The sequence below is a fragment of the Symphalangus syndactylus genome, chromosome 8 (genome assembly GCF_028878055.3).
Source record: "Symphalangus syndactylus isolate Jambi chromosome 8, NHGRI_mSymSyn1-v2.1_pri, whole genome shotgun sequence".
Taxonomy (NCBI): Eukaryota; Metazoa; Chordata; class Mammalia; order Primates; family Hylobatidae; genus Symphalangus; species Symphalangus syndactylus.
The window spans coordinates 57686931-57712955 of NC_072430.2; the positions used below are offsets into that span (position 1 = coordinate 57686931).

Here is a 26025-nt window from a genome sequence, read left to right on the forward strand (position 1 = left end):
ATTTTCAGCCATTATGTCCTCACCTGTTTCTTTTGTCCTATCCTACCTGTGTTGCCCAGGCTGGTCTCTAACTCCTGGGCTCAAGTGATCCTCCCACCTCTGCCTCTCAAAGTGCTAGGATTACAGGCATGAGCCACCACGCCTGGCCTACAGTAGATTTGATTGCTTTGTTTTACAGTGTTGATTTTACTCAAATGTTTAGAAACTCTAGATATTTGTTCATCTTTTAATTGTGCATTCTTGTTGTTTTTTTTGTTGTTTTTTTTTGAGACAGGATCTCGCTCTGTCACCCAGGCTGGAGTGCAGTGGCATGATCATGGCTCACTGCAGCCTCGGACCTCCCAGTCTCAAGCAATCCTCCCACCTCAGCCTCCCAAAGTGGTAGAATTACAGGTGTGAGCCACTGGAGCCAGCCTTAATTGTGTATTCTTCTTGTCTCCTGTTTACTGAGCCTGCATGTAGTAATTTTGTGGGAGATGCTGGGTGCAATGGTGTGCCTGTAATCCCAGCTACTAAGGGGGCCGAGGTGGGAGGATCATTTGAACTCAGGAGTTTAAGACCAACCTGGGTGACATAGTGAGATGCTATCTCTAAACAGAAAAAGAAAATGGAAAAAAAAAAAAAGAATTTTGTGGCAAGAGTGGAATGTGTTGATGGGCTTATACATGGTGGGGGGTGGGAGGGATATATGTCAGGAAGAAGAGGACCTGTCTTGTCTTAGGTATGGTAATTCTATACCCAATTCTAGACTCCTGGGAATAGTTGCTGCCTGCGGTACTCACCGGTTTGGTTTGGAGAAAATCTCCACTCAGTTGGCTGATTAGTATAAGTGTCAGAAGTAAGGGGATAGTTGAAGCAAATACTCCAGATACAATTGCTCAATTGGCCACCCCAGGGAATGGCCCAGGGCCCTCTTTTCTTTGTATCCCTTAACTCTGACTTTAGGGTGGAGTTCTTTCTTAACCTTTCTACTTTTGCAAGTCTTTTGGTGCAAGACTTTTTAATGCTAGTGTCAATCTTTTTCTGAGACTCCAATTGTATGTATGTGATTATTCGTATTAATATATGTATCCTCTACATATCATACCCACTCTTCTGTATTTTCTAATTTTTGCCTCCCATTCCTGTATTCTAAGCAGTGGTCTTATTTGAATTCTTAATTTTAGTTATTGTGTTTTTATTTTACTTATTTATTTATTTTTTTGAGATGGAGTCTCTCTTTGTTGCCCAGGCTGGAGTGCTATGGCACGATCTCAGCTCACTGCAACCTCCACCTCCTGGGTTCAACCGATTCTCCTGCCTCAGCCTCTGGAGTAGCTGGAACTACAGACGTGCACCACCATGCCCGGCTGATTTTTGTATTTTTGGTAGAGACGGGGTTTTGCCATGTTGGCCAGGCTGATCTCAAACTTCTGACCTCAGGTGATCCACCTGCCTCGGCCTCCCAAAGTGCTGAGATTACAGGCATAAACCATCACGCCTGGCCAGTTACTGTATTTTTCAACTGGTAATTATTTGATACCTTTCAAATTTGCTGTGTCACTCATTACCATTTCTAATTCCCTGTCATCATTTTCAAGTATGTCTAATATTTCTTTGATCATAATAAGCATAATAGTTTTATAGTTCAGTGTCTGATAATTTCAATGTCTTATGTCTTTATGGGTCTGTAGTCTGTTTCTGTAGTTTGTTGTTTCTGCCAGTGTTTGTCCATGCTCTTATTTCCTTCTGTTCCTGGTGGAAAACTGTATACTGGACATTGTACTTGAACAAAAAATGTTTGTGCCATGGTTTGGCTGTTTCCCCACCCAAATCTCATCTTGAGTTGTACTCCCATAATTCCCACATATTGTGGGAGGGACCTGGTGGGAGATAATTTGAATCATGGGGGCAGTTTCCTCCATACTGTTCTTGTGATAGTGAATAAGTCTCATGAGATCTGATGGTTTTATCAGGGGTTTCTCCTTTTGCATCTTCCTCATTTTCTCTTGCCACCACCAAAAAGTGCCTTTTGCCTCCCACCATGATTCTGAGGCCTCTCCAGCCATGTGGAACTGTAAGTTCAGTTAAATCTCTTTTTCTTCCCAGTTGCAGGTATGTCTTTATCAGCAGTGTGAAAATGGACTAATACAGTTTGTAAAAACAGTTTGAGGATTAAGATAATGGTGTTTTCCCCAGGAACAGTTTACATTAACTTCTGTCAGATGGATAGGGTGTTATAAGTTCCAAGCTACCTTAATCCATGCTAAGCATCCCTGGTGATCAAAGTCAAGCTGGACTTGTTAACTTTCAATTTACCTTTATCCAGAGAGTGAAGCTCTTTGGAATCCCAGACTAAAATAGTGGGAGGTTTATGTAGGCTTAACACCTGGATGAGCATTACATGTTGGCTTTTGTTCCACTTGCTATGCAAAAAAACCCAAAACTTGGTTTTCAAGTGGTTTCTTCTATGTTAGTAAGTGTCTTCAGGGCAGAGGAATTTTAAGTGCTAGCCTTACCACTCTGGATTCTTGCATTCTCCTAGAATTAGGCCTAGCAATTCCCTATTATCCTTAATTTTTTATTTTTATTTTTTTAGATTCAAGTACATGTGCAGGTTTGTTACAGGGGTATATTGCATAATGCTGAGATTTGGGCTGCTAATGATCCCATCACCCAAGTAGTGAACATAATACCCAATAGGTAGTTTTTCAACCCTTCCCCACTTCTTCTCCACCTTTTTGGAGTCCCCAGTGTCTACTGTTCCCATCTTTGTGTCCATGTATACCTAATGTTTAGCTCCTACTTATAAATGAGAATATGCAGTATTTCATTTTCTGCTTCTGCATTAATCCACTTAGGATAATGGCCTCTGGGAGCACCCATGTTGCTAGAAAGGATATGATTTCATTCTTTTTTATGGCTGCATAATGTTCAATGGTGTGTAGTTACCACATTTTCTTTATCCATTCCACTGTTCGTGGGCACCTGGGTTGATTCCATGTCTTTGCTATTCTGAATAGTGCAGCAATAAATATGAGCGCAGGTATCCTTTTGGTAGGATAATTTATTTTCCTTTGGGTATATACTCAGTAATGGGATTGCTGGGTTGAATAGTAATTCTATTTTTGTTTTTTGAATAATTCTTTATTATCTTGTGAGTTCTTCAGCACTTCTACAAATATTTTTTCATGTAGCTATTTTAGTTGTTCTCAGATAGAAGGTTGTTTTGAACTATTCAGCCCATTGTTTCCGCTAAACTTGACTTTCTTACCTCGTTTGAAGCAATCTAATAAGCAAAAAATTCTGATCTCATGTAGAACACTGGTGGGTACTATTTTTTGTCCTCAAATAGAAATATTTCACAAGAAACAAGCATAATATCAACTCAAAGATGTTTTGAGGAAGAGCTTCTGAGGATGTTACATTTTCTATAGTTTATATTCTGGAAAAAGGACATACTAATGTTGCTCAGCAGTCACAGTTTATTCATCCCATTTTGTATTTCAATATGGATTATTACTCTATGGTTTTGCAGCAGGGTTTACTATTTTTCTGTACTTAAAAAAATTTATAGGCCGGGCGCGGTGGCTCACGCTTGTAATCCCAGCACTTTGGGAGGCCGAGGCGGGCGGATCACGAGGTCAGGAGATCGAGACCACGGTGAAACCCCGTCTCTACTAAAAACACAAAAAATTAGCCGGACGTGGTGGCGGGCGCCTGTAGTCCCAGCTACTCGGAGAGGCTGAGGCAGGAGAATGGCGTGAACCCGGGAGGCGGAGCTTGCAGTGAGCCGAGATCGCGCCACTGCACTCCAGCCTGGGTGACAAAGCGAGACTCCGTCTCAAAAAAAAAAAAAAAAAAAAAAAAATTATAGTAGAGGTCCTAAAATATATAGTTGTACGTTTGCTATAGAATTAAATCACTCTGCATTTATGGCATATTCATGGTGGGCTAAGCAATATCCCAGGTGCTTATGGCATATTCACGGTGGGCTAAGCAATATCCGAGTTGCCACCTGATGCAGATGGCCTCAGAGGAGTAGTGAAGCCAGTCCTCTCATTCACCTCCTTTGTTTTTCTCTAGCTGGTTGAAACACTGCATGCTGCTCGTATGGAATACAAAGACCTACAAGAGAAAGTGAAAACTCTTACCAGACAATATAAGATTGTTTTAAGTCAGGAAGAAAAAGCTTTTTTGCAAAAACGAAAGATTCATGATGAGTATGTCTTTACCCACATGTGTGATTCAACATGCCATCATTATGGGGTGCTTTTCTTGCTATCAAAGTGGTGGCTCTCCACTTAAACTTATCCTAGTTTTAAAATCTATTGACAAAAATGAAAACGTTTGCTATCATTACTGGTTTCTGTCTCAGCAGCTCAGGCTGCCATAACAAAATACCATAGACTGGCTGGCTTAAGCAACAGAAATTGATTTTCTCACGGTTCTGGAGGCTGGAAGTCTGAGTGAGGGCCCTTTTCTAGCTTAACAGCCACCCAGCCGCTTTCTCTCTGTGTCTTCACAGGGTGGAGAGAGAGAACATGCTGTCTGTCTGGTGTCTTTCTTTTATAAGGTCCCACCCTCATGTCCTCATCCAAACCTAATCCCTTCCCCAAAGGCCCCATCTTTATAATATGCTCGAATATTATCACGACACTAATGCCCCACAATGTTCCTTTCTGCCATTCTAAAAGCACTTTAAATTTTAATTTTTTCTGATGAAAAAAGCAATGCCTGTACTTGATTTTTAAATTCAAATATAGAAATGTATAGCTTAGAGAGTAAAAATTACCCCACTCTCTCTGTTTCTTCATCATGTTGGGGGTTAGCGTTGCAACAGATAAATTCTGGAGATGGGGGAGACACAATCTAGTCCACAGCAGTTTGGAAGATGAGTCACTTAGATAAAATACTTTCTGTTACAGGCAGCTTCCTATCAATATCTGGGCATTTGAACAAGACTATAAACTTTTCTGAGCCTCATTATTTTCTCCTGCAAATTGAGACAAAAAAATAACTACTTGAAACTCCGTCTCTACTAAAAATACAAAAAATTAGCTGGGCATGGTGGCGGGTGCTTGTAATCCCAGCTACTCTGAAAGCTGAGGCAGGAGAATCGCTTGAACCCAGGAGGTGGAGGTTACAGTAAGCTGAGATCATACCATTGCACTCTGGCCCGGGTGACAAGAGCCAGACTCCGTCTCAAAACAAAACAAACAAAAAAAAAAACCCTTATCAATCCACACACTGAGAGGAGCACTTTACATCTTATTAAATTCATTCATCCGTTGAGCTAGGCATTGTAATTCTCATTTTATAGCTGGTGAAACTGAAGCTTATTCACAGGTGAAGCTAATTGTTAGCTTAAGCTCACACTCTTATTAAGAGGTAGAGCCAATATGCAAAATTAGTCTGACTGACTCCTTCACCTTCCACGGAAGAACATGACAGAATTGATAAGCACATTAGGAGAGACACACCCACTCAGAGAGATGGAGCACTACACAACTGTTGTTGTTTTGTGGTTACTATTGTGGTGAATGTTCTTTCAGTGGCTTGGGAATTTTCATAAATTTTATGAAAATCCTATGTGTATGCTGGGCATAGTGGCTCACGCCTGTAATCCAGCACTTTGGGAGGCCAACATGGACCAATCGCATAAGACCAGGCGTTGAGACCAGCCTGGGCAACACAGGGAAACCCCATCTCTACAAAGGTACAAAAATTAGCTGGGAAACATTTTGAAAAAAAGAAAATCCTGTGCATAAATTTAGATCTAGCTACCACTAGCAAAAAGACTTTGTTTCTATTTTTTAATAATTTATTTAGCGAATAGCTCATGATCTGAACTTTCAAAACTATTTTTGAAATTCTTATTTGTGTTTGCATATTTGATTATGTCAGCCTTCAACAAATGATAACTGTTTTTCATGATAGAAATCAGAAACAGCTGACATTTATTTCTCAGAAAGAATACTTTCTGTCACAAAAGAGAGTAGACATCAAAAATATGGAAGAAGGACTTATCACACTCCAGGAACTTCAACGGTATGTTTGTTGCCTTTGAAATTTTTTATCTTTATTTTCTCTGCATTTATTTTTTAATAAATGATAGCAATAAATCTAGGTTGATTTCTAACATACTACAGAAAAGGAAGTTTATAACTAGCTCTCTCTGTTTCACAGTCTGGAAGTCATTCTCATGGACTTTTTCACTGAAAGGATAAACAGGTTCTGAATTCTATGGGAGCTCCTGCGCCCCAGGAATGGACCAGTTGGGGTGCAGTGACAAGAATGTGCCTGAACATTATCACAACACTGAGTCCCATTGATGTTCATTTCTGCATTCTAAGTCATTTTAATTTTAATTTTTTTCTGATTAAAAAATAATACCTGTACATGATTTTAAAATTCAAATATAAAATGCATAACTTAGAGAATAAAATTTACCCTAAAATCTCCATCTCTCCACAGGCATAATCACTGTTAACGGTTTACTATATATGCTTTCAAATATATATTTATATGTATGTATCCAAAAATTGGATTATACTCTACTATAACTGAATTTGTTCCACCTAGGAGGATGATAAAACAAATAAGGTAAAATGGTAACAGTTGGAGAAGTTGGTGAAGGATATATGGGAATTCTTTGTACTTTTTTTTGTGCTTACCTGTTGAGTTTGAAACTATTTCAAAACAAAGAGAATATATATATATATATATATATATATATATATATATATCTTTTCTCAATCTTTAACTGCATAGTATTCTATGCAGATTATAGTATAATACATATTATACTATATTGTATTAAACCAGCACTCTATTGATGGAGATTTACTTTTGTCTGTTGCCTATATTACAAATATTTGAAGTTAACATATCTCTCTCTACCCGTGACTTTTTTTTTGTAATAAAGTCCTAAAAGTTGAAGTGCTGGATCAAAGGAGGATGCGTATTTTTCACTTTTATAATGATTGCCAAAATGACCTATGTAAATATTCTACCATTGTACACATTGAGACTGAGCATAAGGCAGCTTATAGTTCAGTTGGGCAGAGAAGCAAGACTAACACATATGAAATAATTAATGAACCACATATGATGGTGAAAAATAAACCATATATGACAGTGTATTATAAAAAACAGTCAGGCATGCAAGTGAAATCAAGGAGTCCTTTGTTATATAGGATTTAAAATTTGAACTAGACCTTAAAAAGCAAGTCAGATTTTTCTGTGCTCATCGTATGGGGGAATAATATCACCATACAAAGGGAGACACATGATTTAAATACAGGACAATCAAGAAGCCAGCTTATAGAACTAAGGTAGGTGGTGATGAAAATTCAAGCACATACCAACAGATACCTGGAATGTGACAGTGAGCATAGGTTCCTTGAATGGTTGTCCCCATATTGTTAAATAATATATTCAAACATCTGTTTCCAATTATGTCAGCTTCATAAGGAAAACTATGAACTACTAATGAAAGAGGAGGAAGATCAATTTGGACTGAATCAGGTTTTATGTTCCTCATGAATAATGCAAATTTTATAGTCAGTTACTGTGCATAATTGCTCTGGTCACCAGGAATCTCAAAGCCAAATTTGTGGCCCAATGTTATTATCCATTTAGGATTTTTTTATATTATTGTTGCTTTATTTTAAACTGGTTCAAGTTCTTTATGGATTACATTAAATATGTAAATAAACAAAATCAGTAAGGTTGGGGTGAATTGTGAAGAGCCTTAGAGATCCAGAGGATATTAGATTTATTTTGGTAGGAAATTGAGAGCCCATACTATAGTTTCAAACAGAGAAAGAAACACGAGAACAGGTATGTTTCTAGTTTATTTAAGAGTGTTTCCTATTCTAAGTTTCATTTATGAATATTTCTTTCAAAAGATATAAAGCAGCATTTTACTTATGTGGCTTTCAATTCATTTCTGTCCAAGAAGCACTTAATAGGGAAAAGGCGGGGCGGGGGATAAAAATAAAGGCTTCTGTTACCTATGTTGGAATCTTCACATTTCCATCCATCCTACCACAAGAAAATCTTCTATCCTTAGTTAGTACTTTTCCCCAGTTCAAGAAACTATATTGGCTTTCTGAATTGTGTATTATGTCAAATCAGAGCTCAATCTAGGGTCTGGAGTTCCTCAACAGTGTGTCGACCTTACTTCCTCTTGTGTCATAGGGTTATTCTTTCCTTCATGTCCTCTGTATACAGCAAGCCTAACTTATGTCATAACAGAGGCCTGACTTGCTGTTCCTTCCCTCTCTGTATTTGCAAATGATGACAGCCTTTCCTTGGTAAAATTGCACCTCCATTCTGACAATCCACATTCCTCCCTTTGAGAAACATTAACCTCTAGTAACCCTTCCTCAGAAATTTCTGGTTGCCTCCCCAGCAATCTCTTCTCTATCCTTGGCTATTCACCACAACCGTTGCAGAATCAGTTTGCACTAACATAGAATTGCAATTGTCTATCAGTCTGCCACTGAAATGTTTAGTTGTTTCACAAGGCTTATTTTGTCTCCCAATTATTAGTAGACTATAGCCTTACTGAGCATACAAATTATACATATAGAGTCTATTGTATATTCTAACAGCTCCCATAAATGCAAAATCCAATATGTTTTTCTTTTTAGAGCAACAAAAACAGTATATCAGCAACAAATCAAAATCCTGAGTGCTAACCTGGAAAGAGAAAGTCAGAGATGGTAAAGAAAAAAAAAAAAGTTTGTGTTTTGTGTTATCAGCAGTATATGTTATCTTAATGAACAGTGCAGAGTACTTGTTGTTACCAGAACCCAAGGGAATGATTTTCCTAAATTATGTGTAAATTCTCTCGGATCTAGATGTATTGGTTAATTTGATTTTTTTTTTTTTGGCATTGAACAGAATCAAAATTTTCCATTTCAATCAAGTGCAGTCACCAAAGAGTAAAATTGCTAATATTTGTGCAATGCCTTTTGCTCATCCAGGCCTCTTTGTGAACCAGTAGGGGAGGTGACAGGTATGGTAAGAGAGGAAGGTGGCGTGAAGGCTACCGGCTCTGCAGATGGCTTGCTTTGGTTGCTGTCCTTATTAGCTCTGTGACCAAGGCTAAGTTATTTAATAACTTCTCTTTGCTCCCATCCCTATAAAGTGGGGAAGGATAATAGTACCTACCTTATAAAGTAGCTGTGAATGTAAATGAGCTGATACATGTAAAATACTGTATTTAGATCAGTGCAGCTAAAAAGCTCTTGCTTATACTTAGCTGTATTTTATTATCGTTGTTATTGTTAGTATTATTATTATTATTTTGAGACAGAGTCTTGCTCTGTCGCCCAAGATGGAGTGCAGTGGTGCCATCTCAGCACACTGCAACCTCTGCCACCCAGGTTCAAGTGATTCTCATGCCTCAGCCACCAGATTAGCTAGGACTACAGGCATTCACTACCACTCCCAGTTAATTTTTTTTTGAGACGGAGTCTCACTCTGTTGCCCAGGCTGAAGTGCAGTGGAGTGATCTCAGCTCACCATAACCTCCGCTTCCCAGGTTCAAGCAATTCTCCTAAGTAGCTGGGATTACAGGCATGCACCATCATGCCCGGCTAATTTTTGTATTTTTAGTAGAGATGGGGTTTCACTATGTTCGCCAGGCTGCTCTCAAACTCTTGGCCTCAAGTGATCTGCCCACCTCGGCCTCCCAAAGTGCTGGGATTACAGGCATGAGCCACCATGCCTGGCCAATGTTATTATTGAATGTACACTTAAAGACTCTAATTGCACTTTTTTTTTTTGAGACAGAGTTTCACTCTTTTTGCCCAGGATAGAGTGCAATAGCACGATCTCAGCTCACCGCAACCCCCGCCTCCCAGGTTCAAGTGATTCTCCTGCCTCAGCCTCCCAAGTAGCTGGGATTTATAGGCCTGTGCCACAACACCTGGCTAATTTGTTTGTATTTTTAGTAGAAATGGGGTTTCTCCATGTTGGGCAGGCTGGTCTTGAACTCCTGACCTCAGATGATCTGCCCGCCTCGGCCTCCCAAAGTGCTGGGATTATAGGCGTGAGCCACCGTGCCTGGCCTAATTATACATTTTTACCATTCTTCAAATATGTAGCTTTTTAATGTTGTGGTGGAGAAAAATTTGAGAAAGCAGAAGTTTGAAATCTATCAGTAGCACATCTGATAATTTAGGTAATTCTGTTACTATTTCTGCCTGGGCCTCATTTTCCACTTGCCCCAAGCCTTCCTCATTTCTATCCTTTACCTGAAGGAGGCAAGCTGCCAGGTGTGTTTTGTTCGCTGTTCTATTGGAAGTGCAGATGTAACTTCTTACTCTGAAGCAACTTGCAGAGACAGAATTGAGGCAGTTAATGTTTTGTCTTACTTTTTCATGCAATGTGTGTAGTCTGCAACACTAATAGCACAAACAATTTTGTGTAGTCATAGTATGACTTGTTTTACTTTGAATTTCTTCATCTTTTTAGTAAACTGCTATGTCAATTTAATGGCAATTCTTTTGCTCTAATCTCTAGTGTTATAACTCAGTGGAAAATAGCTTGCTTGAGAAAAAAGCACGCACGTTGGACAGCCAAGATAAAAGCTGAAATACAAGCTATTACAGAAAAAATTCAGAATGCAGAAGTTAGACGAACTGAATTACTTAACGAGGTAAGAGAACTGAAGGAACTTAGAATTAGTACCCTACATTGCATATCAGCAATTCTCCTTCAATATTTAATTAAATCCTATCTTATTAAAAAGTATTTTCCTTTCTGCTGATTTCATGTTTAGAGTGAGTTATTTAATTTTCTTAGGAAATGTATTCACTTGCTGTATATTAACTAGAGAGAATTAGCAAATACAGTAGAATATGCTTTTGAAGCATGTAACCAGAAACTTACTTAAGGTTAGTCTTTAAGGGAATTACCTCTAAAAATATGAGCCCATGTATCATTTCTTTAAGCTTTTATATTTACCCTCTGCTCACCCACTGTCCTCTACCCTCCCCACTCCTCACGTCGTATTTATAAAAATACCACTTGGTGAAGAACTTAATTTCTGGAGGAAAAAATATTCCTCTCAGTGGTTGCTGAAAAATTATATGAACTGAAATCAGAAGTCGGCCTCCTGCAAAGAGATATTAATTTCCTGGCTATTTGAAAATGTAAGGCTGATCACTACAAGAGAAATGACAAATTCTCATTTTTCTCTAATTAGACGAGTTTCAGAGAACAGGAGATCAGTGAATTTATGGCACAGATTGAAAAACTTACAATAGAATTAAAAGAAGAGGAGAAAGCATTTGTTAACAAAGAAAAAATGTTAATGAAAGAGTTAAGCAAGTATGAGGTAAATTTTATTTTGCATCTAAGAATACTTTTGGATGACTACATAAGGGGGAGGGGGAATACTATTTCATGCTATTCTAATCAGTTAAATGTAAAATAAATATTCTAGTATGAAAAAGGTTATAATTTCATTCTGGATCTTCTTTTCCTGAAGAGGAAGAAGAGCAATAAGAAATATTTTTTCAGCAAAAATAATAATAATAATCACACTTCAAATTAGGTAAAACTGTTGGCAACGGCTTTGGAGACAGGTGGAGTTGTGTAGGAAGCCATTTGGAGCTGGCTTGAAAATAGCTGGGGCAAAGGAGATTAGTAAAGTCAGTCTCAGATGTGCTCCTTAAAAAGAGGGTATCATGCTGCCTTGAGAGCTGCCAAAAACCAACCTGAGATAGAACAGGGCATGGATGCCGGGGGAGGTGGAGAGAAAAGGCACTGAAAGTACCCAGAAGTGCCAGGTCCACAGAAACACAATAAAAAAATGCACCTTTTCAAGGTGATGATATTACCCCGGAGGCAGCCATTAGCAGAGCAGCTGAGAACAGGGATGGTGGTAGAAGCCTTCCTGAACTTGATTAGGTTTGAAAAGGAAGAAGAGGTCTTGGCTACACCAAAGAGGGGCTTTATTTGAAGGAAATAATCTCATACTGCAGGATGAAAATAGGGAGCTCGGAAATTTCCTAATTTAGGGTCTTACCTGATCCAAGTTGTTTTCCCCCACCCCATCCCATCCTGCCACATCTACAAAAACCCTCTGCAGATGACTGGCCCAAAGAAAGTAGTCACATTTTTCATACAAAAATACTAGGAGAAAAACAACTGAAAAGAGGAACAAAACTTTCCAACAAATGAAGAACACTCAGAAAAAATGGTGGCATGGAACAAATAAAAACTATGATCAGGCCAGGTGCAGTGGCTCATGCCGGTAATCCCAGCACTTTGGGAGGCCAAGGTGGGTGGATCACGATGTCAGGAGTTCAAGCTCAGCCTGGCCAAGATAGTGAAACCCCATCTCTACTAAAAATACAAAAAAATTAGCCGGGTGTGGTGGCATGCACCTGTAATCCCAGCTACTCGGGAGGCTGAGGCAGAGAATTACGTGAACCCAGCAGGCAGAGGTTGCAGTGAGCCGAGATCACGCCACTGCACTCCAGCCTGGGTGACAGAGCAAGACTCCATCTCAAAAACAAACAAAATACTATGATCAAACATTCTTCTATGAATTTAAAAACATGATTTAATAGCAGTACAAAGGAAAATTATTAGTATGGAAATGTAGAAACTTAGGGAAGAGATGTCAGAAGGTCAGAAAATAGGAAGAGGTGAAACAAACCGGCACAACTCAGGGAACAAACAAAGGAAGGAAAGATGACACAAATGACTACAACGTTAGAAGAAACAGGGTGAGGAGGGAGAGAGAGGAGGCAGGATGGAAAGCATTAGTCTAGGTGCCTGGCATTCTTCTAAATGCTGAAAAACAGGCAAAAACTCTGCCTTTATGGAGCTTTCTATCTAGCATGGGGGAATGAAAATAAATGAGGTGAACAACAAGTAGTATATTGGATGGTGATAAATGGCATAGAGAAAAATCAGTCAGGGAAGTGGGACAGGGAGAGTGCACATGATATGGTCTGTATGCTGTTGTAAATAGGGGTAGTCAGAGAAGGGTCCAGCTCTGAATATGAGGCAGGGTGCCCTGCAGATGTCTGCAGGAGATGGCTCCGGGCAGAGGGCATGCTAGGCAGGAAGGGCCTGAGGCAGGACCCTCTTATCTAAGGAATCACAAGGGGGTGGGGTTGCTGAATAAGAGCTGGGGAGTGCCAGGGGTGGTAGGAGTCATCTTCAGGAAGCAGATGCTGAGACGGAATTAGGAGTGATAAGGTACATTAGGGAGAAGTATCTATGACAAGATTGGGCAGGGAAAGCTGTCAGGCCATTATGTAGCCTGACAAACTCTTTCTGGGGAGCTCTGGAGCAAGGATTGCCTGTTAGAAGAGGCCTGCCTTGGGCAGAAATGGCTGGCTGCATCCTTGTACCACCTCCTTGCTTAGTCACTGACTGGGGACTGCCCCAAAGGAGCATGATATTGGCTAGATAGCTGAGCTGACCCTGAAGGAGCCAACTATTGGATGTGTGAGCTAAACACATTCCTCACAATGGTGTGGCGAGTCCACCTTCAAGGGGAGACCCAAGTGGAGCATCAGGCACACCCTTATAGGCCATCATAAGTACTTTGTCCTTTGTTCTGTCTGGGCTAGAAAGCCATTGGAGGGTTCTGAGTGGAGGGCTGAAATCATCTGAGTTTTTCCTTTAATTAGGATCACTCTAGCTTCTATGTTGAGTGGAATTTAGGAAAGAAAAGGGTGGACATAGGAAGAACAATTAGGGAGCTAAAGCAATAACCCAAGTTCGAAATGAAGGTAGCTTGAACCAAAATGGTAACCGAAGAGGTGTTAAGAAGCGGTCAGTGTCTCAGATACTTTTGATAATTTTACCATCATAACTACCGGTAAAACAATGAGGGCAATCCCCTTTGAGTCATGAACAGGATAAGGAATAAGGATCCTATTTAACTTTTTACTCAAGTTTATACAGTGCAATTAGGCAAGGTACATAATATAGAAGCATAAGACTTGGCAGATGAGATGACTGGTAGATCGCAAAACTCAAGAAAATCAACTGCAAAACCACTACACGCAAGCCTCCAGCCTGCACTCGGCTTGCCAGGCTGGGTGCCCACTGCAGGGCTGTGTCCACCCATGCCTAATTCACACAAAGGGATGGGCCAATGACAGCCTGTGCACCATTATTGTATAGCAGTAACCCGATTTCCCCTTGATAATCAGCACCAATAACCTCAGGCACATTGTAATCCCATTTCTGCCTTTGATTCATGGCATGAGGAACCCAAAATTAGAAGGAAGCAACCTCACATTGTGGTTTATGAAACTATTGTTGTGCCCCTGGTGGAACCATTTTTCTCCCCAGTAGTATCTCTAAATCAACAGAACCCAAAGTCACAGGGAGGAAAAGCAAAATCATTAGGTTTAATAGTGAGAAGTCCCACTACCATTTGGGTCTCTGACCCATACATTCTAAGGAAAACAGCCCTGAATATTAATTAGATTAGTCACTGGTTCATAATATAAACATCCCAGTGTTGGGATGTGTTGTTGACAAGGCAGTGCTGTGGCTGACTTTTCCATAGGCCTGGCTCCAATACCAGGCCCTCCATTGTAAATCTTCTATCGGAGCTTGCCACAGATTTTTCACATCATCCTGATATAGCATGGACAAACCCAGGCCAAGGACCGTTCACTTTTCTAGGTCCTACAGCCCTGTATCTGGCAGAATTTGATGAGAGAAGCAGAGCTGCCAGGAAAAGGGTTTATTATAGGACTTGACCTTCTGCAAATGTGGTATCTAGTTACACAGTCTGGTGAGGCTGTCAGCTTTACATCTGGTGCTGGGGCCTGAAGTCAGCGGGGCAGGTACTTGGGATGAAAAGACCAACAGGAAGTGAATGGAAGCAAAAACAAACTGGAACTCACAGGATGAGCGAGGGTGGACTGGAATCTGCGTTGGTCTCCCTTTTCCAACGCTCCAACTTCAGGGAGATGGGGGACCTGGAGCAGAAACTGGAGCCTGCATTCACTGACCTCTAAATATGCATGTAGCTCAGGAATCAGAGACAATGAGAAAGGATCTAGAAGGATCTGAAGACCGTGTGAACCTGACTGGCTGCCCCACTTCAACCTGAGCCCACAGGCAAGCAACAACTTGCTATACTGAACCTGGTACCCCACAGTCTCTTTCAGAGCACGGAACAAGAGAATGGCTTCTTATCACAGCAGCCCTGGGAACCTGAGCTGCATACAGGCAATGGGAATGAATTAATGCATGCACATACAAACTTGTATTTACAGGCTATTCTTTTTTAAAAAACATAGTATGGATAATACAGGATTGAGTTTCTTTCTTTTTTTTTTGAGACGGGGTCTCACTCTGTTGCCCAGGCTGGAGTGTAGTGGCACCATCTCAGCTCACTGCAACCTCTGCCTCCCGGGTTCAAGCGATTCTCCTGCCTCAGTCTCCCAAGTAGCTGGGACTACAGGTGCATGCCACCACGCCTGGCTAATTTTTTTGTACTTTTAGTAGAGACGGGATTTCACCATGTTAGCCAGGATAGTCTCAATCTCCTGACCTTGTGATCTGCCCCCCTCCACCTCTCAAAGTGCTGGGATTCCAGGTGTGAGCCACCGCGCCTGGCTGGATTGAGTTTCTTAACCTGCTTAAATGTTGCAGTCTGGAGAAATGTACTCTTGCCTCTGCATTATGATATTTTTGTATTATGGTCTTTTTCTGTGCATTTTAGCTTCTTTGTATTTATTCATAAGGATGCTAATGGCAATTTGGGAGGAGACATATCAGCCAGCATATCAACATATTAGTTAAGATGCAAGAAAACTACTCTATCAAAGATACACTAAAACACAGTGAACATAAGTAAGATGTGAAAAGGGTTAACAACCCTCTTTCCTTTTTTATTGGGAAACTGGCCCTGGGTTAACCACTTTCTGACTCCTTCCCCTAATAGCCTGATGAAGGTAGAATATCAGCTGTATTAGGAAGCAACATTGCTTGTATAACAATGACTCCTGATTTGTATGCTGCATCTTGACTGGAAAAATAACCCATGGGAAACTGTGGCATTGGGCTTCCCTGGGTTTGGTGGCTCTCTTAAGTGGGTATGCCCTTTGAAACCTGGAAGGTATGTCCAAGAGATATTAGTTCTTATATGAACATGAGGTTTCTAAGCCAGGGAGACTATAACCCCACCTGTGTGAGTCTGTGTCTCTCTTGCATCTGAAGTATCACTTTGGTGGGCATGAAGGAAACAGCCACTGGTCTGCTGTCTTGTGCAGACACCTCCCAATAGGGAAGCATGCCTGGCACTGCCCTGCTAAAATTTAGCATTTCCTTCCAATTATGTGTGCATACAACTTGGACAAAAATTAAAACTAAAAGTTTTTAAGAGTAAACTGGGACAAGTGTAGCCTAATCAAATTTTGTGAGTCTGAACATCTAGTTGGGAAGATGCTCAAAGGGGTCATTATAGCAAGAGAGATGTTTGTTTTTCTTCCCCAGTCCAGGCCATAGAGAAGGGGTCCAGGGCTGGCGGGGTGGCTCTGCCATCCTCAGCATGAGCCTAACATCTGTGTGTCAAGGAGTAGCTTCCATTCTCATTCTCCTCTGGCCAGAGGAGGGAGGAAAGGACCAGGGGAGCATACAGCTGTTCCTGTTGCAGGAGCAGAGCCCAGAAGTGGCACACATGACTTCCATTCACAAACTCCTTGGTCACACCCACCCGCAAGGGAAGGCCGGAAACCATACTCTACATGTGCTCAGCTGAAACTCAGGAGCCCTGACATTGAAGGAGAAGAGAACAAATATTAAATGTCAGTTGGTGGCCTCTGCCATAGTCACCATTTAAAATCCATCCTGATTTGCTAAGAAAGGTCCAACTATTATTCCATTTGAAACGAAACAAAACTTGAGTTTGAATAAGTAGGCAGGCATCTTCAGGTTTTGCTTTGGGCACTTTTTACCCATTTATTTTAACATTATATCCAATTACTTCTATCCTCTTCCCATTTCTCACATCCAGCATTTCTTAGAAGTGTATTGTTTATCTGCCTCTTTTTGGTAAAATATTACCTATTACCGAAGGAAATTTTCTCAGATATGTTTTTGGGCCATATACATGGTAGTGTTCATAGAGACATAGCAGAAGAGGTTTAAAGCAGAAGGGATCTTTAGAGAACCAGTTGAATCTAATCTCCTTACTTTGTGGATTGTCAGAGTGTCAGTGAGTCAGGGAACAAATATTTATTAAAAGATTAGTATATGCCATATATCTTTCTATGTACCTCAGGATAGGAGACCAAGACAGACAAAACTCTTTCCCTCAAAAAACTTATATTCTACTTTAAATTGTTTTGTGAATTATCCAAAATTATATTTCTCAATTGATTTTATTTTCTTTAAAGGAAATGTTTGTTAAGGAAACACAAATTAACAAAGAAAAGGAAGAAGAACTGGTTGAGTGTCTTCCACAACTTCAGGTGGCAGAACAAGAGTATAAAGAGAAAAAAAGAAAGTTAGAAGAGCTCAGTAATATTATTACAGGTACATATGAAGCATTTAGTAATTAAACTCAATCCCAGGTAAGGATTTCACTGTCATCTTCTAACACAAGGCAGGTCATCAGTTGCAAGCCAATGGTGAAACTCACCGAACTTTCCCCATTACCTTTAGCCCTCTGTTCTCTAGTTTTCGCTTCACCTACTAATTTCTCCTCCACACTACAATCTTACTGTTTCTATTGTCAAAATTTTCCTTTTCTCTTTTAAAAACTATTTAAGACTTAGTCCTTTACTATATTATTTTCTTTCTCTCCATACTTTGGAAAGGTAGAACTAACTCATTTGTTTGCTACCATGTGGAAATTTTTTTCTATTTCTTCCATGAATTTGCAAATTATATCTCTTTTCCTGCTATGATTTTAACCATTTATTGAGTAAGCACTCCTCAGATCTCTTTTTCACTGATTTCCTCCTAAGGCACAGATAGGTAAGAGCTTGTCTCAGATCTGGGAGTTAGTAGAGGATGTGAAATATGTCTGAAAGTATGCATATTTTTAATTATATTACATAGTATAATCATGCATGTTTAATATAAAAATAATTACTTTCTCTACAAAAAATTGGAGGTAATCATTCAACCCTGTGCCCAAGGTCCAAAGTTTATATATCCAGAATCTTTTTTTTTTTTTTTAAAAAAAACAAAACCAAAAACACACAGGGTCTCACTATGTTGCTCAGGCTAATCTCAAACTCCTGGGCTTAGGAGATCCTTCTGCCTTGGCCTCCCAAAGTGCTGTGCCTGGCCCAGAATCATCTTTTTGGGTTTTGAGTCTTGTATTGCATTTGGGGAGTAGAGGGTCATTAAGGAATCTGCCCAGGTCTTTAAGCAGGAACAACTTCCAGAATTTGTATCTTCTAGATGATGAAAGAAGAGACATGGGAATCAGAAGGCGAGGACCAAAATTTACAGAAAGGACTAGAATGGGAACAAAAATTGTCTACTGGTTAGCAAAGACAAATATGGGGATAGGAATTAAAATCACCTGTGTCAAAATGGGACATTCATATGGAACCCCAATATGTTCAAATGTAGAATAAAAAATATTCAAAAGTGAATAGTGATTATTGCCAAGGAGGGTGGATTTTTAAAAATGTAAGAATGCTATAATAATAATACGTGGGTAATTGGCCTGGTTCCCACTCCTCAGATGATTTTCCACTTTCTTGTCAGGTTTTCATTTAGTCAACTTAAGTAGGTTTTCTTGGCCTCTTACCACTTTTACCCTGACTTACAATACATATGTCTCTTATTACCAATTTTCTTTTCTTTTCTTTTCTCTTTTCTGTTCTTTTCTTTCTTTCTTTCTTTCTCTCTCTTTTTTTTTTTTTTTTTGAGATGGAGTCTCACTCTGTTGTCCAGGCTGGAGTGCAATGGTGCAATCTCGGCTCACTGCAACCTCCATCTCCTGGGTTCAAGCGATTCTCCTGCCTCAGCCTCATGAGTAGCTGGGATTACAGGTGTGTGCCACCATGCCTGGCCAATTTTTGTATTTTTAGTAGAGATGGGGTTTCACTATGTTGGTCAGGGTGGTCTTGAACTCCTGGCCTCATGATCTGTCCACCTCTGCCTCCCAAAGTGCTGGGATTATAGGCGTGAGCCACTGCGTCTGGCCTATTCCCAATTTTCTACTATCCCAGCCATTCTTCCTATCCCTTTGTGTACTAGGTGGAGGATGTAAGAAACACTAGGAGTATAAAAGTAAGCAATACATTGCAAGTACTAAATCTCTTAATGTAAACAAAGGGGAGAAAATGCTGAAGAAAGTAGATAAAAGAGGGGAAGACAGGAGAAAATAAGTAAAGGGAACATAAGAGCAGGAAAGTTGACCTGCCAGCAGTTACGCTTACCGAGAATGGCATGCGTGGGCTCCATACACAGAAAGCTTTTAGTTAAATCTGATGGATAAAACATATAAATATATCTTTGTTCCCTCATAAAACTCCCAAATATGTATATAAAGGGTTTTTTTTCTAAAAAAGATACAAATCCATAAGTACCAAGACACTGCAAGACATTTGCTATCTGCTGATTTATTATTTATTTATTACCTGATAATAAATATCAACAACTTTTGGGAAGATGTAATTGGATAGAGGCAGAGAGAGAAATATAAATACCAAGAGCCTGCCAAAAAGGGCACCATGAAGGCAACAAGTTATTTCCCCTGAAGTTGTAAAGTCACAGGCAGTGGCGTCCCCTGAAACTATGACAGCTGAGATGAGTCACAGGGCTAAAGGTTGGTTGAAAGTCTTCATAAAGAGCAATTAGAGCTCCAGGTCAAATCCCCTCCTTGTGCAGTTAGCTGAGTGACTCCTCCTCCTCAATGCTGGCAAAAGAAACTGGACCAGATGGCTTCAGACTGCAAGGCATCAGATATGGCTGAGAGCAGAAGACAGGTACTGTACTGAGATCCCCACTGAGATCCCCTCTGAGCTCAGCTTGATGAATGCTGCCAGCCATTGGTGTTGTGAACTGTTCCATAATCCCTTACCCCAACCTGAGGAAGGAGACTAACATATTCTTCCTCTAAGGAAACTGAACAATTCAGAGAAAAGCCCCACAACAGCACCGACATTTGATGGTCCCCTCAAATGGCTGGTTCCTTCCTGATTACTGTATATTGAAGCTCACCCAGGACTATTAAATGGGATCAGATAAAGATCTGAAGCACCCAGTGCGAAAGAGAAACTGAAATGGACAGAACAAGAGAACTTGGTGGAAACAGAGAAAATGCAAAGAGCATAAGCATACTTTTAAAGAGTATATTCTTAGAGAAATAAATATATTGCATTTATGAAAAAAAGATGCTTAAAGATTAGAGAACAGAAAGAGCTCTCAGAAATTAAAAGTATAATAACAAATGTTAAAATTCAATAGGAAAATTATAAGAAAAGTTAAGAAAATCTCTGTAAAAATAGAGCAACAACAACAAAAAGAGATGAGGAAAAGGAGAGAAAGGCAAGAAAATTTAAAAACTATTCTGAGATGCCAAATATCTACCTAACAACAAGACCAGAAAAAAATCTGAATAATCCTTACATTATTATAATGATCTAAACAGTTAAAATTTATTTAAACAAAAACCATAACTTTATAGGAAGTTTAGGGATGAAATGTAGAGGTTGTGGGTGTGGGTGGGGGATGTGGGAATGGGAGTAAGCATGCTAAAATCTCCTCTCCTATATATGACGAAGTAAATAGAAACTGCCTGACAATGATAAATCAAGATATAGCCATATATTCATGTTTTTAAAGAACTAATAAAATTATCAAAGAAATAATACAAAAATATTTCTTATAACTAGAGAATATAGATTTCCATTTTTAAATGTCCAAGCAAATCCCCGAAACAATATTTAAAAGAAAAGACTAAGCCATTTTAGTGTGGAATTTCAGAAGGAAAAATAGAAAGAGAGGATCCTAAAAGCTGCTAGAGAGAAAAATCAGATCTCACACAAAATATTAGAAATCAGAATCATTTCAAACTTCTTAACAGCAACATTATAGTAGAAGTTATAAGACAATGCCTTCAAAATTTGAGAGAAAATAATTTCCAACATTAGATACCCAGCTAAACTATCAATCAAGAATATAGAATGGAAACATATTGAGATATACAAGATCTCAAAACATTTATCCCATTTACTCTTTTTCCTGAAGCTGTCTAGAATTTGCTTCAACAAATAGAAGAAATGAATCAAGAAAAAGAGTATAAGAAATTTAGGAAATAGGAGGTCCAACATAAGAATAATACAAAGGGTTCTGGTTGAATATAACCTTTAAAAAAGAAAAAGAAAAATGCAAAAGGAAGTCCCAAGAAGTCAGCTGCAAAGCAAGCACAAAGAAAGAAAAGATTCCAAAAGGCATATCTCAGAGGGAGGTTCTAAGGGAGAGGGGAGAAATGAAACTGACAGATATGTTAATGTGTTTGACTATATGTGAAATAAAATTTGAAAGGGTGTACAGTTCTGTGGTAGATTTTGGTATGAATTAATTATATGTACATGAAACACTGAGCAATTTTTTAAACAAAGCAATCTTTAACTCCAAGAAAAAACAAAAATTATACTAAAAAGAAAATCTAATCATATTATACCATTTGGCTCATCGGGGATAATCCTTATTGCCATAATGATCTAAATGGTTACAATTTATTTAAACAAAAACTAGAACTTTATAGGAAGGTTAGGGACAAAATATAGAAGTTGTAAGTGTGGGAGAAGGATGTGGGAATGGGACTAAGTAAATGGAAAATGCCTGAAAATGATAAATCAGAAAATAGACATATATGCATATTTTTAAAGAAAATTGAGCTAAATGGAAGAAGAAACAACTAAAAAGAGTTAAAAATGTTTGATTCTGAGGAGTCAGACAGGAGTAAACATAGCATTGTGGAGTGCCTGACAGTTGGTTTTTGTTATAAACCTTGTGAGAGAATTAGACTTTTAAAACTAGGTACTTCTTTGATTAATATTTTTTAACTAAATTTTTGAGGTAGTTATTTTTTTTCTTTGTTTTAATAGCACAAAGACAGGAGGAAGATTTACTGAACAATCACATTTTTCTGTTTACAAGGGACTTTTCAAGATACATTAGCGACACGGTAAAGGATCAATGCATTAATTCTTTTTTTTATTATTATTAGAATAGTGGTATATACAGACGGTAGTATTTACCTGGCATTGAAGTTTTCATGAAATCCACATTTGTTAAACTTACCTATTCAATCTCAATATTTAAAAATCTTTGTTACAACACACATATATGCATATGTATACACATATACCTGTACACATATGCTATGTATGTGTATATATGTATACTTATGTGTATATGTATACAGAGAAAGCGGGAGAGAGACTAGAACCAACTAACATGTACTTGTGGAACAGTCATTGAGTGGACCTTGGTTTTCTTATTTATAAGTTAGAAACTTGATTCTGCTTTTTAAGGGTGAGTGAACAAAGGTTGCGGTGGGGGAGTGGATGAATTAGCAGCAGGTAAAGAGCTGTCTAGTGCCTTTTTAAATTTTATAATCAATAGTTGGTGATAAGCATATGCATGTGGAATTGGTTAATTAAAAATGGAAACATTCTCTGAGATGCATTGATATCAAAATGTAACTTTTTTTTGTTTTTTGAGACGGAGTCTCACTCTGTTGCCCAGGCTTGAGTGCAGTGGCACAATCTCGGCTCACTGCAACCTCAGCCTCCCGGTTTCAAGCGATTTCTGTCTAATTTTTGTATTTTTTAGTAGAGATGAGGTTTCACCATGTTGGCCAGGTTGGTTTCGAACTCCTGACCTCAAGTGATCCGCCTGCCTTGGCCTCCCACAGTGCCGGGATTACAGGCGTGAGCTACTGCGCCTAGCCTCAACATGTAACTTTTAATATGTTATAAAATATGAAGGAATATATAGGAAAATATGAAGGAGAAAATTACAAGTATAGTGTATATACAGTTCTATTTTCTTAATAAGATGCTTCTGGTGTTGATTATATAATAATAAATATCATGTTATAATAGTATAATAACAGAGAACTGAATAGAGAATTCAATAGAGAAAACGTTAGAGAATTCTGAAAAAATTCATAATCTTCTCCTTTCTTCAAGAAACATTAAGTCCTCCTTTAAAAGCCTCAATACATTTCCCCTTCTCTATTTTTGCTGGACAGTTGTTTGTATATCAAAGTATAGTCATCCCTTGATATCTATGGGGGATTGGTTCCAGGACCAACATGACTATCAAAATCCACGGATGCTCAAATCCCTTGTATAACATGGTGTACTATTTGCATATAACCTACCCACATTCTCCAATATACTTTAAATTATTTCTAGATTACTGATAATATCTAATATAATGTAAATGCTATGTTAGTAGTTGTCATACTGTATTGTTTATTATTTGTATTTGTTGTTGTTATTATTTTTATTTTTGTGAATATATTCTATTCATGTTTAGTCAAATCCACAAATGCGGAACCCACAGATACAGAGGGCTGACTGTATATTTTATTTTGTGAAGTTGTCTCAATGTCTGGGGTTCTTATCTTGAAGTCCACAGACCCCCTTCCTAGAGTCCATGAATAAATGTGGGGTTGATAGGTTTTTCTAAGGAAAAATATCTATCCTCTGCTGGATGCTTCAGGAATTAATTTAGAATCCGGCTCCAAATGTGGCCTAGGCAGTATAATACCCTCGTGCCCTACTCTTTGAACTCAGAGATAATTTGGGGTTTTTTGTTTGAGCAGGAGGATGTAAAACAAGAATTAAAACAATTACGAGATCAAGAAAGCAAAAAAACCAAAGATCATTTTGAAACTCTAAAGAACTTAGAAAATGGATTCTATATAAATGACCAAAAAGCAGATCTTCTGCTCCTGGAAAATAAAAAATTAAAAGAAGTAAGTTTAAGAGCACCATGCTTTTCATGATGGCTTTGATTAATTGACTAGAGCTGTAATAGTTATGAGAGAAAAGAAGAGAATAGCTCTTGAAACATTTTTAATGGAGCATAAAGTACACACAGAAAAGTGCCCAGATTGCAAGTGTACAGCTCCATGAACACACTTGTGTAACCAGGACCCACATCAAGAAACAAAGCATTATCAGTATCCAGATATCCTCTATGCCCCTTCTAGTCACTAACCAGCCCCACTAAGGGTGCCACCATGCTAATGCCACAGACTAGTTTTCCCTGGTTTGGAACATTGTAGGTATAGAACAATACAGTGTAGGTTCTTTTGCTCAACATTATGTTTGTGAGGTTCAGCCTTGTTGTTGAATGTAGTTTGTTATTCTTAGTTCTGTATAGTATTGCATTGTATGACTACTACTACAATGCATTTATACACTCGACTATTGATGGGTATTCAGAGAGTTTCTAATTTCTGGCTATTACAAATAGTATTGCTGTGAACATTCTAGTTCATGTTTTTTTTTTTGGTGAACATACATACATATTTCTGTTGAGTGTACATCTCAAGTGGAATTGCAGAGCCATAGGGATGTGTATCTCCAACTTTAGTACATACCACCAGTCTCCCAAAGGAGTCGCACCAATTGCCACTCCCACCAGCAATGCATGAGAGCACCAGTTGCTCCACACTCTCACAAAACTGTCTTCAATTCAACCATTCTTATGGGTGTGTAGTGGTGCCCCACTGATTTGTGTTTTCCTGATCACTGTTGAAGCGCCTATTCTGTTGCTGGCTTCTTGGATATCCTTTTTTTGTGAAGTGACTGTTCAAGTCTTTTGCCCATTTTTTAAAAAGTAGGTTGCCTATTTCATACTGATTATAGCTCTTTTTATAGCAGAGGAATTTGTTCTTCCGACCCCTAAAATTAAAGTCTTATTTATACTTAAAATGTATTTGTTTTAAAATTTTAAAATGTTATATTTAATAATTAGATATTTATAAGACACTGATTTTTAATGCCCAGAACTGTTGCATTCAAAGCATATTTTTAAAGTGCATAGAGTCCTACATTTTATATACTGTGACAAAACAATAACAACAAAACTTTACATAACATTCTTTAGTTTGAAAGACCTGGATTAGAGTCTGTCATTCACCAGTGACACTGTGTGACTTTGGGCAGATCACTGAACTTGTAAGCTTCATTTTGGCCTCTTAAAATGGGAATAACTGCTACTCACAGGTTGAATGTGACTTCTTTATAAACTGAAAATGCAAAAGAAATACCATTTCTAAAATCCTTTTTTTCCAGCCATCTGTAATGACCTCATGGTCAAGATCTGTTATCAACGTACTGCAAGTGTTTTGCACAGGGCCTGTAATGTTAGAGGGATTCAGTCTCATTTGACGTTTAAGACTGTAACCTTAAAAAGTGGATAATACATTATGTCCCTTTTATAGATGTGTAAATTGAAGCTGTATTTTTTTTAGAAGTTTTAATAGCTAGAAAAAAATCAGTGACTTGTCCAATGGCATGAAGAAAATCCCTTCACCTTGCTGGGTAATTTTTTTCATCTGTTAAATGGCAATAGTTATCCCACCACTCTCATGGTTTTTTTATAAACTAAAATGGCATAATAGGTACTAATGTACTTTGAAAAGGTAATTGTGCTCCAAAGAGCCTAGATACATACCATCATTGATAACCCTCACACATGCAATGCACCTTCATTCTTCTAGACCTTGAGACAAACTGATTTGTTCCACTAGACTGTCTTCCTATCAAGATATAGATTATTTCTTAAAAGAATTGGAATTTGTATTGCTATTTTGACAGTGGGTGAGCAGATGGATGTGTAGATGAAAGACTGATTACAGAAGTCCTGTTTTTTGGTAATTCAGTGTCCATCTGCTAGTCACCGAATGACCCTGTGCTGTTTTCTTATTCACTCACCACTCAGTTTTGCTGGTTGCATCTCTTTACTCTAAACATGCACTGAGACCCAAGCACTGGGCAAGACACAGTGAATACAGAGATAAGTAAGATACTGCCCCAGCCCTTTGGA

General features: G+C 38.7%; 1 protein-coding gene across 2 annotated transcripts in view; it reads left to right on the plus strand.

The window, feature by feature from the left end:
* The window catches only part of CCDC175 (coiled-coil domain containing 175), a 78967-nt gene that overhangs the window by 34993 nt on the left and 17949 nt on the right, over positions 1–26025 (plus strand). The window contains exons 9-16 of one of the 2 annotated variants that reach the window (XM_055289212.2): positions 4066–4202; positions 5920–6030; positions 8640–8711; positions 10519–10654; positions 11204–11335; positions 17382–17520; positions 22062–22141; positions 23792–23944. In XM_055289212.2, the coding sequence (XP_055145187.1) occupies positions 4066–4202; positions 5920–6030; positions 8640–8711; positions 10519–10654; positions 11204–11335; positions 17382–17520; positions 22062–22141; positions 23792–23944 (960 nt within the window). The remainder of the gene's footprint in view (positions 1–4065; positions 4203–5919; positions 6031–8639; positions 8712–10518; positions 10655–11203; positions 11336–17381; positions 17521–22061; positions 22142–23791; positions 23945–26025) is intronic. The other variant, XM_063644554.1, reaches the window with a different exon arrangement.